At 34.4% G+C, this 14,812-nt stretch overlaps 1 protein-coding gene across 1 annotated transcript in view; it reads left to right on the top strand.

The window, feature by feature from the left end:
* Positions 1 to 14,812, top strand: part of ZNF143 (zinc finger protein 143) — a 35,561-nt gene that overhangs the window by 15,891 nt on the left and 4,858 nt on the right. Inside the window, exons 8-14 of the mRNA XM_015823765.2 lie at positions 2,145 to 2,261; positions 3,041 to 3,116; positions 3,284 to 3,409; positions 7,959 to 8,138; positions 10,700 to 10,927; positions 12,362 to 12,507; positions 12,981 to 13,142. Of these exons, the coding sequence (XP_015679251.1) occupies positions 2,145 to 2,261; positions 3,041 to 3,116; positions 3,284 to 3,409; positions 7,959 to 8,138; positions 10,700 to 10,927; positions 12,362 to 12,507; positions 12,981 to 13,142 (1,035 nt within the window). The remainder of the gene's footprint in view (positions 1 to 2,144; positions 2,262 to 3,040; positions 3,117 to 3,283; positions 3,410 to 7,958; positions 8,139 to 10,699; positions 10,928 to 12,361; positions 12,508 to 12,980; positions 13,143 to 14,812) is intronic.

The raw sequence follows: 14,812 nt of genomic DNA, 5'->3' as shown, positions 1-14,812 counted from the left end.
TTCTTGCCCATATAAAGGATTGTGTTATACCAGTGGTGGCGAACCTATGGCACGGGTGCCAGAGGCGGCACTCAGAGCCCTCTCTGTGGGCACGCGTGCCATTGCCCCAGTCCTAGGCCTTCAGCTGGGTTTTATAAAACCTTTTCGCTTTAGGCCTCCACCGCCGTGTGCAAAAAAAAAAAGGTTCAATCAGTCAATTTCAACTTCTCATGGGAAAAAAAAAGATCTTGCAAAGTTGGAATTGATTGATTGAACTTTTTAGTCCCACCCAGCCACGCCCACCCAACGGGCCATGCCCACCCAATGGGCCACACCCACCCAATGGGCCACACCCACCCGGCACTCGACGATGCATAAGTGGGTTTTGGGTTGCAGTTTGGGCACTCAGTCTCTAAAAGGTTCGCCATCACTGTGTTATACTAAGTATAGAATGTGCAGAATGCCTTTCCATCTAGTGTTAAATCATATTGTCATTCACTACAGAAAAATGTTGAGATGGATATAAAAAAATTTCATCCAAGGATAATCACTTCTCTCTATGCAAGATGAAAAAGACTACAAGTGAGCATTAGACAGTTTCTACACATATTATATGAGAGAACTGTAACTTTCATGGGTGTGGAGTTCTCTCATTTCAAAAATTTACATTGCAAATAATCATTTTTTTCAGTTCTGATTTGAATTTTGTCTGATACATTACTCCAAATTTAATGTGTATTAACACATCCTAACACAAGACACATCCTAAGATAAGAATGTAGGTATATACATTAAATTTATAAAAAGCTATATAGGTAAAAGCAAATCACACCATCTGTATACTTGTTGGTATGCCACATTAAATGACATTTGTTGCTGTGATCATATTACAGATTCATTTTGTGGGCCCTGCATTAGTTATCATTTGGTTTCTGGATATAGTTCCAAATGCTAATGTAAATTATAAAAGCCTATAAAGGTTGGTGCCAAGGTACCTTCAGGGCTATCTACTTGAACAAGAGCTGGCCTCTCTGAGAACTTCCTGAAAGTAACAGCTGATTTTTGTGAGATGATAGGAGCTGAGAACAGAAAGCAATTTTTGTTAGTTTTATTTTTTTATGGCACTACCTGTATAGAACAACTTCCTGATCTGTTGGCCTCCATAGTAATGGTCTTCAAGACATTAGTGTAAACCTAATTTTTCAGAAAGGACTGGGTTGAAGGGGCTAATTATTCCCTTTTAATTATTTTTAATTAAATTATTATCAATAATTATTATTTATTGGTATACTTAAAATTATTATAGGTGGGCCATTCTGCCTGTGGTATGAACAAGCCAGGATTTCTGACACAAGATATTCTGGACATGGAGAGACAACAAGACCAGTCTTGCTTGTCCAGAAACATTTATAATGGACCTGTTTAATACTGTACTCTCAGGTGTCCTAGAAGTCAGATACAAGAAAGTGCTATATGTCCATGTGATATGGGTACTGTTATGAAGAATCTATTGCCCTTTTCTTATTGTATTGCTGATTTTTTAGGGACATTAGAGTCTTTTTTATTTCTCCTCATTTGATAAAATATCCAGATTGTATCAAACTATTTTATGTACATATAAAAGAGTTTCCTTTTATATATAATTTTATTAACAAAAAATAGTTTAAAAAACACTATGCTGTTTTAATAAACTGCCTGAAATGTTTCTTTGTAAGATCTCGTATCAAAAAAAAAATCAGCTTAGTCCAAAATAGCATTTATTGGCAATTCATTTTGAGGACTGGGTAGATTTTTAGACTTGAAGAATGTATAGGTATGTGTGAAAAAAGACTTTTCTTGAAATAATGCAGTTTTAATGGATGCTATATAGGGCCCTGTATTTTTCAAAGCACCTTCTCCCCTTCAAACCTAGCACTACACATCCCTATTTATTTGTACTTCATATGTCTGATTGCAATGCACCTTTATATATATATATATATATTAAATCTTAAAATTAATGATTAAGAATCTTTAGGAAAATACTGATATTTAGGTGCCAAGAGATATAGGAACCATTTTGAATTGTACCATTTTAAAGTACTCTTTTGGTTTTTTTAATGCAGGTCCTTTTCTAGACTTTAGATATGACTGAAATGTTAATATTGTCATTTCTTCCCATTTAGATTGTCTTGCAGAGCCATGGCACAAGAGTAACAACTAAGTCGCACACTGGAGATAAGGCTTTTCGCTGTGACTATGATGGCTGTGGAAAATTGTATACTACTGCTCATCACCTTAAGGTTATTGTTGAAAAACTATCCAAACCTTCCAGTTGTTCTTTGCAATTAAACATTGATTCCTTTGCAATTAAACATTGATCTGAAAATGATAGAAATGCAGTCAACATCTGGAAGATGATAGTTTAAATTTTACCTTTTTTGCAGGGATGCTACATATATTTTAATATTTCTGAGTCTGTACTTCTAAGTGCTTAGTTATAAGCACTTAATAAATAAAGTACTAGTAATATTACTAATTTTCTAACTACTATGGAGAATGGGCTACAGTTAAAATAGAAAATATTAAGTGTGTATTATATTTTAATATAATGTTATAATACATATATAATATATATATTATAACAGATATTAGGCCTAACATGGACATTTTAGTACAAGAATGGTTTAAAACTGATAAAAAACAATGTCTTCCTATTTTGGGAGGTTTTTGACTGAGTCAGGCAATCTAATCGTAGAATTCCTCTAATTCTCTAACAGAAATTCTTTTATCAATTTAAATAAATGATGAAACTGCTTCTGTACTTTTAACTTTCCTTTCAAAAGGCATTAAAAGGTATTGCTATAAGAATGACATAGTTTTTTGCAAACTATTAAACATGCTATGCATACATTTTGTGATGGAAATAATTTTTTGATCCTTATAAGGCATCACTCAAATAGTAATTTGGTCGTTCTAATTCATTTCAGCCAGCATGGGCAAGTTGACTTTTGCTTTTACTTACTATACATTCTGTATATACAGTCATATTACAAAATATATGATTTCTGTCTTTCAACAGGTACATGAAAGATCACACACAGGAGATCGGCCATATCAGTGTGACCATTCAGGTTGTGGAAAAGCATTTGCAACAGGTAGGGTGTTAATTCTTTTTAAGTGGAAATTTTAATTAAAGATTTATAAATAATGCTAGCTTACTATTTTAGTGATACCAAAGAAACATGCTAATCATTGCATTTCATAGAAAATTAAAGATAGATGGAATAAAATTTTTTAAAACATTCATATAATCTTTCTCAAGGTTATGGATTAAAAAGTCATGTCCGAACACATACTGGAGAGAAGCCTTATAGATGTTCGGAAGAAAACTGCACAAAGTCATTCAAGACTTCAGGAGACTTGCAGAAACATATAAGAACCCATACAGGTATTTTGCATATTAATGCAACTTTAATTTTTTATAATGGCATATTTGGATATCATAAAGTATTTCTTAAGGTCATCTACCTCTAAACAATCCGTTCTAAATCCTAAAGCTTCAAGTGTGTTGTTTTACTGCATTTATTGAGGATAAGTCCCATTTAATTCAGAGATTCTTATATCTGAATAAGCAAATACAGGGCTTAACTGTAAATTACTTCGAACATTTTGAAACTTAAAATAAAAACTTTAAATGAGTCTTGTAACACCTTGGTTCACTTTATATAAACTGTTCAACAAAAATACTTTTTCTTCCCATGTAACTTAGAAACTTTGTTGCTATCCATAAACATTCCTAAATTCAAACACAATTTAGCAACATAGACATGTAAAGGCACCATGGATCTAGAATAAAATGACAACATAACTGTTTAGTAATAGTCAGTAGCAGCAATAACAATCATAATCTTTTTTTTTTTTACCAGCCACCTAAAATTCTGCATGCAGTTGGTTTCTTTGGTAGGATGTTTGCAGTTGGAGAGTACCACAGTAAAAATCCATTTCCATTGACAAATCAATTAAATCTAGAAACAAAAAGAAAAAAATGAAGCTCTTTTAATACTGATTATGTATGGCTAAGGTTGACAACGTAGGTTAACTAACTGTTGTATTTTTGCCAATGACCATGTTTGCATAATCTTCATGAATAGGCCCACATAGAAGATCTTGCAATAGAAGATTGTCTGGTGATTGTTAGGAGGATATACAGCTGATACAGAGTTGAAACTGTTGAAATGCAGTTTATGCCATACAGACCTGGCCTAAGAGTATCCAAAAACTGCAGATTTGTTTCTTAAGGGAGAGCACAATTTTATCAATAATAGAACAAATAATTCCTTAGTCTGCCAGTATGCCAGCAGTACCTTCTATTGATTGTTTTGCTTTCTAGTTTCACTTAGCACGTCACTAAGTTCAGTCTGATCTTTGAAATGCGAATAATAAATGGACTTTGAAATCATCAGCTTATTGATGATGTTTCATTCTGAAGCATTACTCAGATATTTCAAGATATTAAACAATGGAGAGTGCAAAAATACATTTTAACAAATATGTAAAAGGGACAGTTTTGTACAACTCAGCTTCTTCTGAGGATCCCTTTTCTCCCTTGACCTTCCTTCTTTTTCTCTGTACATGCCCAGTATACACAATAGCATTTCTCTGTTTCTGATTTTGACAGGTTTGACAATACTGACAGATTATCTCAGTTTTCCTGATTTTTATCTAAAAGTCCTATAACCCAGTTCATTCTTTTTTCTCTGTGCTGTTAAGGAGCTCTTCACATCTGTTTATTCCTTCTTTTCATTTGTACATAGTCCATTCCTTCTCTTAGTACATAGTCCATTCCTTCACTTTGTCTCTGCTCCTCTGTGAAGCTTTTGTTAGCTATACTCATAGTTTCCATATGTCCATGAATTTCATACAGTAAATGAATTTCAGGCAAAGGTGGTCTGTGTGCAGTTGCTGATTTACTATCAGAGATTGAAAAAATTGCCATCCAGTTCACCTCTCTCGTTCCAGATGAAGTGAAGTAATACAAATCTGTGCTGTAGAAACATTATTTTTACTTCTGTTGGATGTGGTTCAATATTATATGTGGAGACAGCCTATATACAACTAGTATTTACAATTTCTTAGGAAGAAAGCAATTAAAACTGACAGTTTATACCACAGTGGTTTTTTTAACCATAGCTATACACAATATTATATATTCTCTAGGACAGTGGTTCTCAACCTGTGGGTCGGGACCCCATTTGGGGTCGATCGACCATTTCACGGGGGTTGCCAAGCAAGGCTGTCCGCCATTTTTTCCCTTTTCCGGCGGGTGCCTTACCTCCCTTGGGCTGGGCCAGCTGGTGGTCGGCCTGCTCCGTCTCTGCCGCTTGCCAGCTACGCCTCAGCCGGCGCAGGGGGCGGAACCACACATGCGTGGCGCTCCCAGGCAGGGAAAGTCCTCGACTTACGACCGGTTGGGTAGTCCTCGACTTACGACCGGTTTAGTCCTCAACTTATGACCGGTTTAGTCCTCGACTTACGACCGGTTGGGGTCACGGCATTAAAAAGGTTGAGAACCACTGCTCTAGGAGGTAATCCTTAGTTATGTTTCTTATGTATTGGTAATATTTGGCTTTCAGATATTAATACTAAAAGTATTTCAAACAGGAACTGCCTTGTGGCATCCTAAGAAAAACAAACAAAATTTATCACATACATTCTGAGTAATTATTATTTTTCTTGTATGTTCCTGATGTAAGCATGAAGAATATATCCTCTAGAAATACTGAGATCTAAATTGAAATTGAAAATCCCATAGAGGAACAAGGCTGGATTGTGTGTGTGTTTGTCTTAATTTATCTATTTTTAGATATATACAGATATATATATATTTAAATCTCTCTTTTATTATGTTTATAAATAACTCAGGCGGCGAATAAACCTAACATTCCTCTCTCCTCCCATTTTCCCCACCACAACAGCTCTGTGAGGTGATTTGGACTGAGAGAGAGTGACTGGCCTAAAGTCACCCAGCTAACTCTCTTCACAGTCTCCAGGTTTCTAGCCTGGTACCTTAGCCACTACATTAGACTGGCTGGATAGGTAGAGCTCGGCATCCTATTTCTCTCCTCTGCTTTTCAGCTTTAAATGTCCTCACAAGACAGACTTCACATAAATTTAGCCTTACATGACAGTACACAGACTGACATCTACAGTGGAGGAATCTATGAAACTGAATGAATTTGTTTCCCTGTTAAAAGTCCAGTTTCTAAAATAACCATATCTTTGTTGCTTGCCCTCAAAAAAGAAGAAGAAGAATCAAAACAGGTTGTGTAACATTCTTACAGACATTCCATTCCTTCTGTTTAAACTGAAGACCGCCTTTAAAGAAAAGCTGTTGTTGGGTGTGTCTTAGCACAGTTCAGCTCTTTTCTCCTTTGTAACGATATATACAGCATCGTGAAAGGATTATGGAAACTATGGCAATGTAATATTGTAGTAAACACTTCAAAACATACATCTTTCTGGCAGAAAACTGACAGGCTTTTCAGAGTAAAAATTTGCAGTTTTTTTCTAGGAGGAAGCCAATAGTTGTCTTTCATGGGAGTAATTTGAAGGCTTTTTGCTATCTGGTGTTTTAGAATAGTAGTGGGGGAAGATTAATAAATATCTCAGTAATATTCACTAATACATTGAATTATATAAATTGTGCTTTCACCCATCCCTCTTAGGCTTCTCTCTGTGGCATGACAGTATACAGAGACTCGGCAGTTCTTAGCAAAAGCACTTGAGAAAGTGTCGCACAGCAGCATGAGGGTATGCTAGCAATATAACATTTATTCTAGGGATTTAAGTACTGATCAGTACAGACATATTTATGGTAGTTGTATATAAGTTAAATGGGGAAAAGATACTTATTTTTTTTACTACACATACGTTTTAGAGTGCTCTATTTACAGATGGATAATTTATACCCATTTGTTTAAACACAACTAGTGCCACAATCCAGAGAACAAACATGACACCAAATATGCCCTTTCTTTTTCAAGCAGCAGTTTTTCATGCTGTTTGACAAACCACTTTTAACATTTTTAATGACACATAAACTTTGTGTAAAAAACTATATTACTAATATGTGTCCAAAGTTCAATATTTGACTAGGAATGCACAAATTCAGAAGTTTAATGCTCTGGATTATGGTCTATTTCTAAGGAATTTTCCTTTTAATTTAAGGAGTAACTGAAATGGCAAAGTTGCCAGCAGCAGTTAAACCAGACTCTGTATATAATACATAATAACAAAAAGTACATAGTAACATTCAAAATCTTTGCCTCCAGGTTTCCTCCCATCCAGTCTCATTTGTATTTTAAAATACTTAGCCTTTCATTTAGTGATGTTTTTATAGTTTTTGTAAATTATTCATATGCAATATGAGTAGCTCATAATAGCTCTTACCCAGTTTGTGTATATTGGCCTTTTAACCTTCAGAGAAATGAGAAGAATAAGACATGGAAATTTTTAACCTTTATTACAGTCACAGACTAGCACTAAACATATGTAAATGTTACCTTATTTGTATATAAGTTTCTCCAGCTGCATCTTTGACTTAAGCTAATAATGGTATTGAATCTACAGAATTTCCCCCAATTTGAGGCATGATTCATTGAGATGAATTATTAAAGAAAAAAAGATAAAAATATTAAATATTAATGCCTGATGATCAGAACAGTTTGTTCATCCAAAATAAATATAAAACAAATGAAGCAAAAGGTGAATTAAGTGATGTTTTTTCACTACATTTTAGAGCTCACAATTTTGTACAAGACAGCATTAGAAATTTATTTAACGTACCAGAAAACTATAATCGTTTTATACAAAATAGTGAAAAAAGGAGGAAGGTGGAGAGATTTGTTTATTAACATAATTAGTGCCAAATGTTGATAAATACATTGAAATACTTTTTTAAAAGTATTCTAATTGGTTTATCTCAATTTTTTTTTTAGGTGAAAGACCCTTCAAGTGTCCCTTTGAAGGATGTGGTAGGTCATTTACAACATCTAACATCAGAAAAGTTCATATCAGGACACATACAGGAGAAAGACCATATTATTGTACGGAGCCAGGATGTGGAAGGGCATTTGCCAGTGCAACTAACTATAAGAATCATGTGAGAATACATACAGGTATGGTATTTGAAATACAGGTAATCCCTGAGTTACGAGCGTTCACTTAGCACTCGTTCGAAGTTACGTGATAAGCGCCCCCTAGTGTTTTTGAGCAACTCCCAAAATTACGAATGTTGCAGCACCACAGCAGTTGTTTGCCCTTATGAACGTCTGTAGAGGCTCTGCAACATTCGCCCTATTCCCCCTCCCACTCCCCACAACTGCTTCCCCTTCCCATTCTGCTGTGTCTGATTCATTTACATTGCAAAAATCCTCTCTGCCGCTGTTTCTCCTCTCTGCTCCGTTTGGCTGCAAATGGGGTGCTTTGAAACGCTCCATTTCAAAATGCCCCATTTGCAGCCAGGAGGGGCTTCCAGCCTCCCCAAGGTCTCTGTCCAGCTAAAAAGTGTTCCAGCTGTGGCAGAAAGGAGTTGGGGGGGGGATCAGGAGACGGGTATCACAAATACTTTTTGCCCCAAAAATCAAAGTTTCTGGAGTCTGTGATCTTGCGAGAGTTCAGGCACCCATTCTCTGTATTTTGCTTATACAATAGTTCTTAATTCTTTTACTTTCCAGTTTCATTTGAGGGATAATTTTAGTTCTTTTGGGAAAATAGGAAACAATTCATTCTTTTCTTAACAAAGTAGAACTTGAAATATTCTCTAATGATAATCAGAGAAAACTGAATTTAAAATAATGTGAATGCAATTTTATAACAAAATTTCTCAAACTGTGTTTGAAAGTAAGTTTATAAAACAGTTGAAAATATAGGTATTCATCTTTGCATTTGATATCTAACTATTCATTCTGATAAAATGGCTCTGGACTGGATTCTTAACAGAATAACAAGGCCTAGTTCTCTGGCTTGTGTTGATCATTGTACATTGGTTTTAAAGATGATACGTGTTTTTATGTTTTGGGATTGTAAAATAAAAATAGCAATAATGTATTTTGAATTGCAGAACTGGAATCCCAGGAATAATTTTCAAATGATCCACAAAAAAAGACCTTTAAAAAACTTTATTTATAAACTTGTTTTTTTTCTTTTCTTTTTGCAATATACTTAATATTATCTGTTATCTTAAGCATGCTACTTTCTTTTTTGAGAAACTGCTGCTGCTATATAGTGCATGGTAAAGTTTCCGAGCATAAATATTATTTTTTCTTTTTTCAGTATTAATTAGCACATTTCCCAATAAGGCATTCCCGCTGATGGACTCAGGGTCTCTCTCTCTTTTTTTTTCAAATGAAAGTGATAGGGATCCTTTTAAACAATTATACATTGGGTCTCATTATTTATTAAATAATGAGCTCATAATTCTCCATTTGAGTTTTCCATTTCTTTTAGCATGTTTGGAGTTTTAAGAATTCATATACATTTCCAAAAATTGAGATGTAATATCTAAATAGTATGATCAGATGTTTTATATTATATGCACTTAAAAGAATAACATTTTAATATATATACAATACCAATTATTATGCTTTATAAAATCTTGCGATTTTCCAGAATATTTATGGTGCTGGAGAAATCTCTGTAAAAGGCCATTTCAAGTGCCTTTCAGCTATGGAGGGTGAGGGATGGGAGGTGGCTGTTTCTGGTGGGCATTGGTCCAGAAAATGGTCATGATTACTAGCACAGGTAGTTCTCAACTTACAACAGTCCATTTAGTGACCATTCAAAGTTACAAAGGCATTGAAAAATGTTACTTATGACCATTTTTCACACGACCGTTGCAGCATCCCCATGATCATATGATCAAAATTCAGACATTGGCAATTGACTCACATTTATAATGGTTGTAATGTTCCAGGATCATGCAATCTTCTGACAAGCAAAGTCAATACGGAATCTAGATTCATTTGACCAATTGTGTCACTAACTTAACAACTGCAGTGATTCACTTAACAACTTTATCAAGAAAGGTCATAAAATATGGCAAAATTCACTTAAATGTCTCACTTAGCAACAGAAACACTGGGCTAAATTATGGTCATAACTCGAGGACTACTTGTAGTTGGATAGCTATTGAAAAGTAGGGTAAGAAAAAGGTCCAAGGGAAGGAATGCTGGAAGAAGGAAAGCTTTAGTGGACAAAGGTTGGTAGAAGGATTGGCTTAGAGCAGGGGTCCCCAATCGCCAGGCCGTGGACCAGTACTGGGCTGCAGCATGCCAACAACCAGTCCACACAAAAAAGCAAAACCCCATCCACGAGATGCAGGCAGCACACAAAACCACACACCCTCTGGTCCACAGAAAAACCTCTCTCCACGGAACCGGTCCCTGGTGCCCAAAAGGTTGGGGACCTCTGGCTTAGAGGAAAGAGGAGGTGCTTAGAAGAAGTCTGCAAGAAAAAGAAAATGGCAGGGAAGACAGGAGGCGGACAAGTGGGAAAGAGAGTGAAAATTGATGATTGACTTGAAATATTGTAACAAAGAAACCAATATACTGAAGTTATTGTTTTTAACATAAATGTCAGTGATATGCAATATCTGAAAATGACTGTTACTTATAGTGGTATGAGATTGCCAGACATTACAGCCTAATTATGACCTTCATTGCTTGTCTCTTTTGCCTAGGGGAGAAGCCTTATGTATGTACAGTCCCTGGTTGTGATAAGCGTTTTACGGAATATTCTAGTTTATATAAACACCATGTGGTACATACGCATTCTAAACCTTATAACTGTAATCACTGTGGAAAAACATACAAACAGATTTCTACCCTTGCAATGCACAAGCGAACAGCACACAATGACACTGAGCCAATAGAGGAAGAACAAGAAGCCTTTTTTGAGCCACCTCCAGGTATCAGTTAATTATTGTAACTCTTAATTTTTTCTCTCATATTAACTGTAAGAATGGTTTTTGTTCCTTACCTCTTGCAAATAGTTCATTATATTTTAAGTTCTACTCTTAAACATTGGATGTTTTCTATGATGCCCACTTCTTTGTATTTTAACATTATCTGTAAACAACTTGCCATTCATACTTAATTACTACAAACACAGTTTAAATTTCTCTGAAACTAATCAGTCTCAGAGAAGATATAGATGTAAAAAGAATGCAGAATTTGCTGTAGAAGTTTCTGGGATTGCACCATTTAAAAAGGCCATCTGTCATTCTGGGGTGAGATATCATCAATAATCTAATGATATCCAGTTATATATCATCATTCCTTTTCTTGATTAGATTACTGTACAGGCAGTCCTTGACTTACAATGACAATTGAGAGTGGAATTTCTGTTCCTAAGTGGTGCAGTTGTAAAGTGTGACCGCATCGCTTAGCAATGGCAATCCCTGCAGTACATAAAATTTTATAAAATATTTTTCTTCTTTGGAACATTTATTAAATAAATACAAAGTTCTCCTTTTCTCAAGAAATTCTCCAATATGACTTTTAAGCCAAAATGTCAATATTGTCCATTTCCATTTCGATTTGAAGTGGAGATCCTAAACTTGTTCTCTTGAGGATTGTAGATTTACTGCAACTATTCTTTCAATTGCGTTGGGGAACCTGTAATTAAATCATCTCCATAGTAAGCACTATTGAGGTCAGATTTATATTCCAAAATTATAGTTAAGTCCTTTGTATTGTCAAATACTTGTGCAGTAACCTCAGGGATTTGATAACTTTCTGTAGTTGATTGCATCTCTGGGTTTCTTATCTTTCTTCCAACTACTTGAGTAATTTGTTTCTCTCACTCTTCTTTCATAACATCTTTGATACATAGGTAATCTATAATGCAAATGATTTTGTTTAAATACTCTTCCAAAATAATTCTGCCCATCCAAATCTGAACACCCAGAAGGCACCTACTAAAGGGTCTTTACTATTAAGAGGTGTGGTGGGAGAAAACCTGATAGCAAGTATTCTCTATGGTAATTTCCCTCTTATAGAAGAATTTGGTCCCCAGGGTAATGTTAGCCCCTACCTTTGTGGCTAGTAAAAACCTGGCATATGTGGAAGACCTTTGGGGACTGATTGTACGGCACCATGATGATTTTAACAAAGCTAATAAAATACAGTTAAACCTATTGGCACTTAGTTGGGATATCATAAGAAGTAGGCTATAGAAAGTTGAAAGAAATACTTACAAAGTTGCCAATGAAAATGCAGATCATGTCTATTTCTTGCAAGAAAGCCAACATGTATCTGTCCATGTAGTCAGGGCTTGAGTTCAATATAAAAGAATTCTTATCTTTTTAAAGTACAAATTAAATTCATATTCCTTTAAATAGGTCAAGGTGAAGATGTTCTCAAAGGATCTCAAATAACATATGTAACAGGTGTTGAAGGAGAAGATGTGGTTTCACAAGTTGCTGCTGTAACTCAGGCTGGGTTGGGTCAGCAGGTGGCACTTATTTCTCAAGATGGAACTCAGCATGTAAGTATCTGCCATAATGAAGATAGCCTTCAAAATAGTTTACAAAATTTTGTTCCTGATTTTTTTTATAGGTGTCATTAAAATTGGTTTCCATTACACTAATGATATTAGGAACATATGACACATTAACTTTCTGCCGGCCCGCGGGCCGGATGCATCATGCCAAAACCGCGCCCACCCCATTGTCGGCAATGGGAAAAAAAGTCATGATACGTCACATGATGTTGCGAGTTTGACACCCGTGATCTAAGGCTTAAAACAGAGTCTAATAAATTTACTTTAAAAGTTCCAGTTCTGTTTTTTTATGTCTGACTTCTGCTTAATTTTATGAACCTTGCTGATCTTTATTTTAATTTTTTATTAGCTTATTTAGTTACTATAAGGGTACATTAATATATTCCAGGATGAAATCTTATATAATCAAATTATGCTCAATCCAATGTGATTAACTAAATAATTATATACTCTTTCAGGTTAATATATCTCAGGCTGACATGCAGGCCATTGGAAATACTATCACCATGGTAACACAAGATGGCACTACCATCACAGTCCCTGCACATGATGCAGTTATTTCATCTGGAGGAACACATTCTGTTGCAATGGTCACCGCAGAAGGCACAGAAGGACAACAGGTAAATTGCTCCTAAATATATGGGTGAAAACAAACAATTGAGGCTTTCTAAATACGCATGTTGACAACAGATTTTCTAGCCATTAGGGCATTTAATTTAATTTGATTGAGTAATTAATACAACCACCCTACTCAGGATGGTGTAAATAATAACAGTAATAAAACCGCATAATAAAATAAAAAACCAAAATTCAGAACAACATACAAACATACTGGAGAAAAAACTCAGCATAAGATTTTTTAAAACTATATTATATTACTTTTAAAATAATAAAAAAGAAAAGGAACACAAAGATATACACATTGTCAAAAATATATAGCACATGTTTAAAAGTAAGTGAAAAATGCAACAGAAAAAATAAAATTACAGAGTATACATTAGGTAAATATATATAGAATTGTAATTGTTTAGTATTGTAACAATAAAATGCTTAACAATATTACAGAATTTATAATATAGTTCTAGCCAATGTAGTTAAGCCTAGAATAATACATGCAATAGGAAGTGAATTAAAAAAGAGCTCAGTGCAACAGAAGTCCAGTTTTTTTTACTGTTCTCTGTATTTATTTTGGCTCTATCGTTTAACTTTGTAAATTGCTTAAAGTCAGATTGAAGCTGTATAGAATTTTTAGCAATAAATCAATATACTTTGTAACTGCCATTCATCTCTGTGCCCAAAGGTCAGAAGGAAGAATTATTTATAGTTTAATGCATGATGCCATGATTTAAATGTGTAACACGAACTGTTATAGGTACAAATTGCAGCTTAGATACTCTGCCTTAAACATTATTAAATGAAATTGGGGTACAAGATGTTTGTAGAGAAACTAAACCAGAAAAACTACAATATACTGTACATTCTACTCGAATAGCCATAAATCTTGGTCCAGAATTGACATGATTTGGATGATGCCTGAATTAAGAACCAATATGTAGGAGATTGAGATAGAATTAGGCACATGGGCAAACCATAACCCTTTAAAAATGACATGGAAAGGAATACAAAAAAACCCCACTAAGATGGACCTTGAACCAATCCATATTAAAAGAGAAAGAATTTATAGAATTAGCAGCAAAAGAAATGGAGCTATTCTTTGAAGAAAATAAAAAAGAAGAAACAACATTACAAAATGTATGGGATACAGCCAAAGCATATTTTAGAGGCGTAGCTATAACATACATGGTGGAAAAAAATAAAGAAAAAAGACAACAATATATTCTGTTAAAAGAAGAATTTAAAAAAACTAGAATTAGAACTACAAATAAATCCACAAAAGAAAATACTGAAAAGACAAATGGAAATAATAAAACATAAATTAAATTTAATAGAATCAGAAAAAATGGCACAACAAATTAAAAGAGCAAAACAAAACTTTTTTGAAAACGCAAATAAACCAGGAACATGGCTAGCCTACAAATTTAAAAAACAGAAGGAGGAAAAATTGACAAACAATTTAGTAGATAAAAAAGGCTGTCTGCAATTCAAAAATGAAGAAATAAAAAATATTAAAGAATATTATGAGAAACTGTAATATAGAAGAAATTTCATGGGAGAAAATGATTCAATATATGGAAAAAAATAATTTACCAAAAGTCTCAGAAAACTTCAAAACTACATTAAATGAAAAAATAACAATGATGGAATTGACAGAGGCTATAAGAAGACAAAA

This window comes from Protobothrops mucrosquamatus, unplaced genomic scaffold, assembly GCF_001527695.2.
Source record: "Protobothrops mucrosquamatus isolate PMUCROS unplaced genomic scaffold, P.Mucros_1.0 scaffold1977, whole genome shotgun sequence".
Lineage (NCBI taxonomy): Eukaryota > Metazoa > Chordata > Lepidosauria > Squamata > Viperidae > Protobothrops > Protobothrops mucrosquamatus.
Note: the sequence above shows the minus strand (reverse complement) of the source record. Positions and strands in the feature narration are given on the sequence as shown.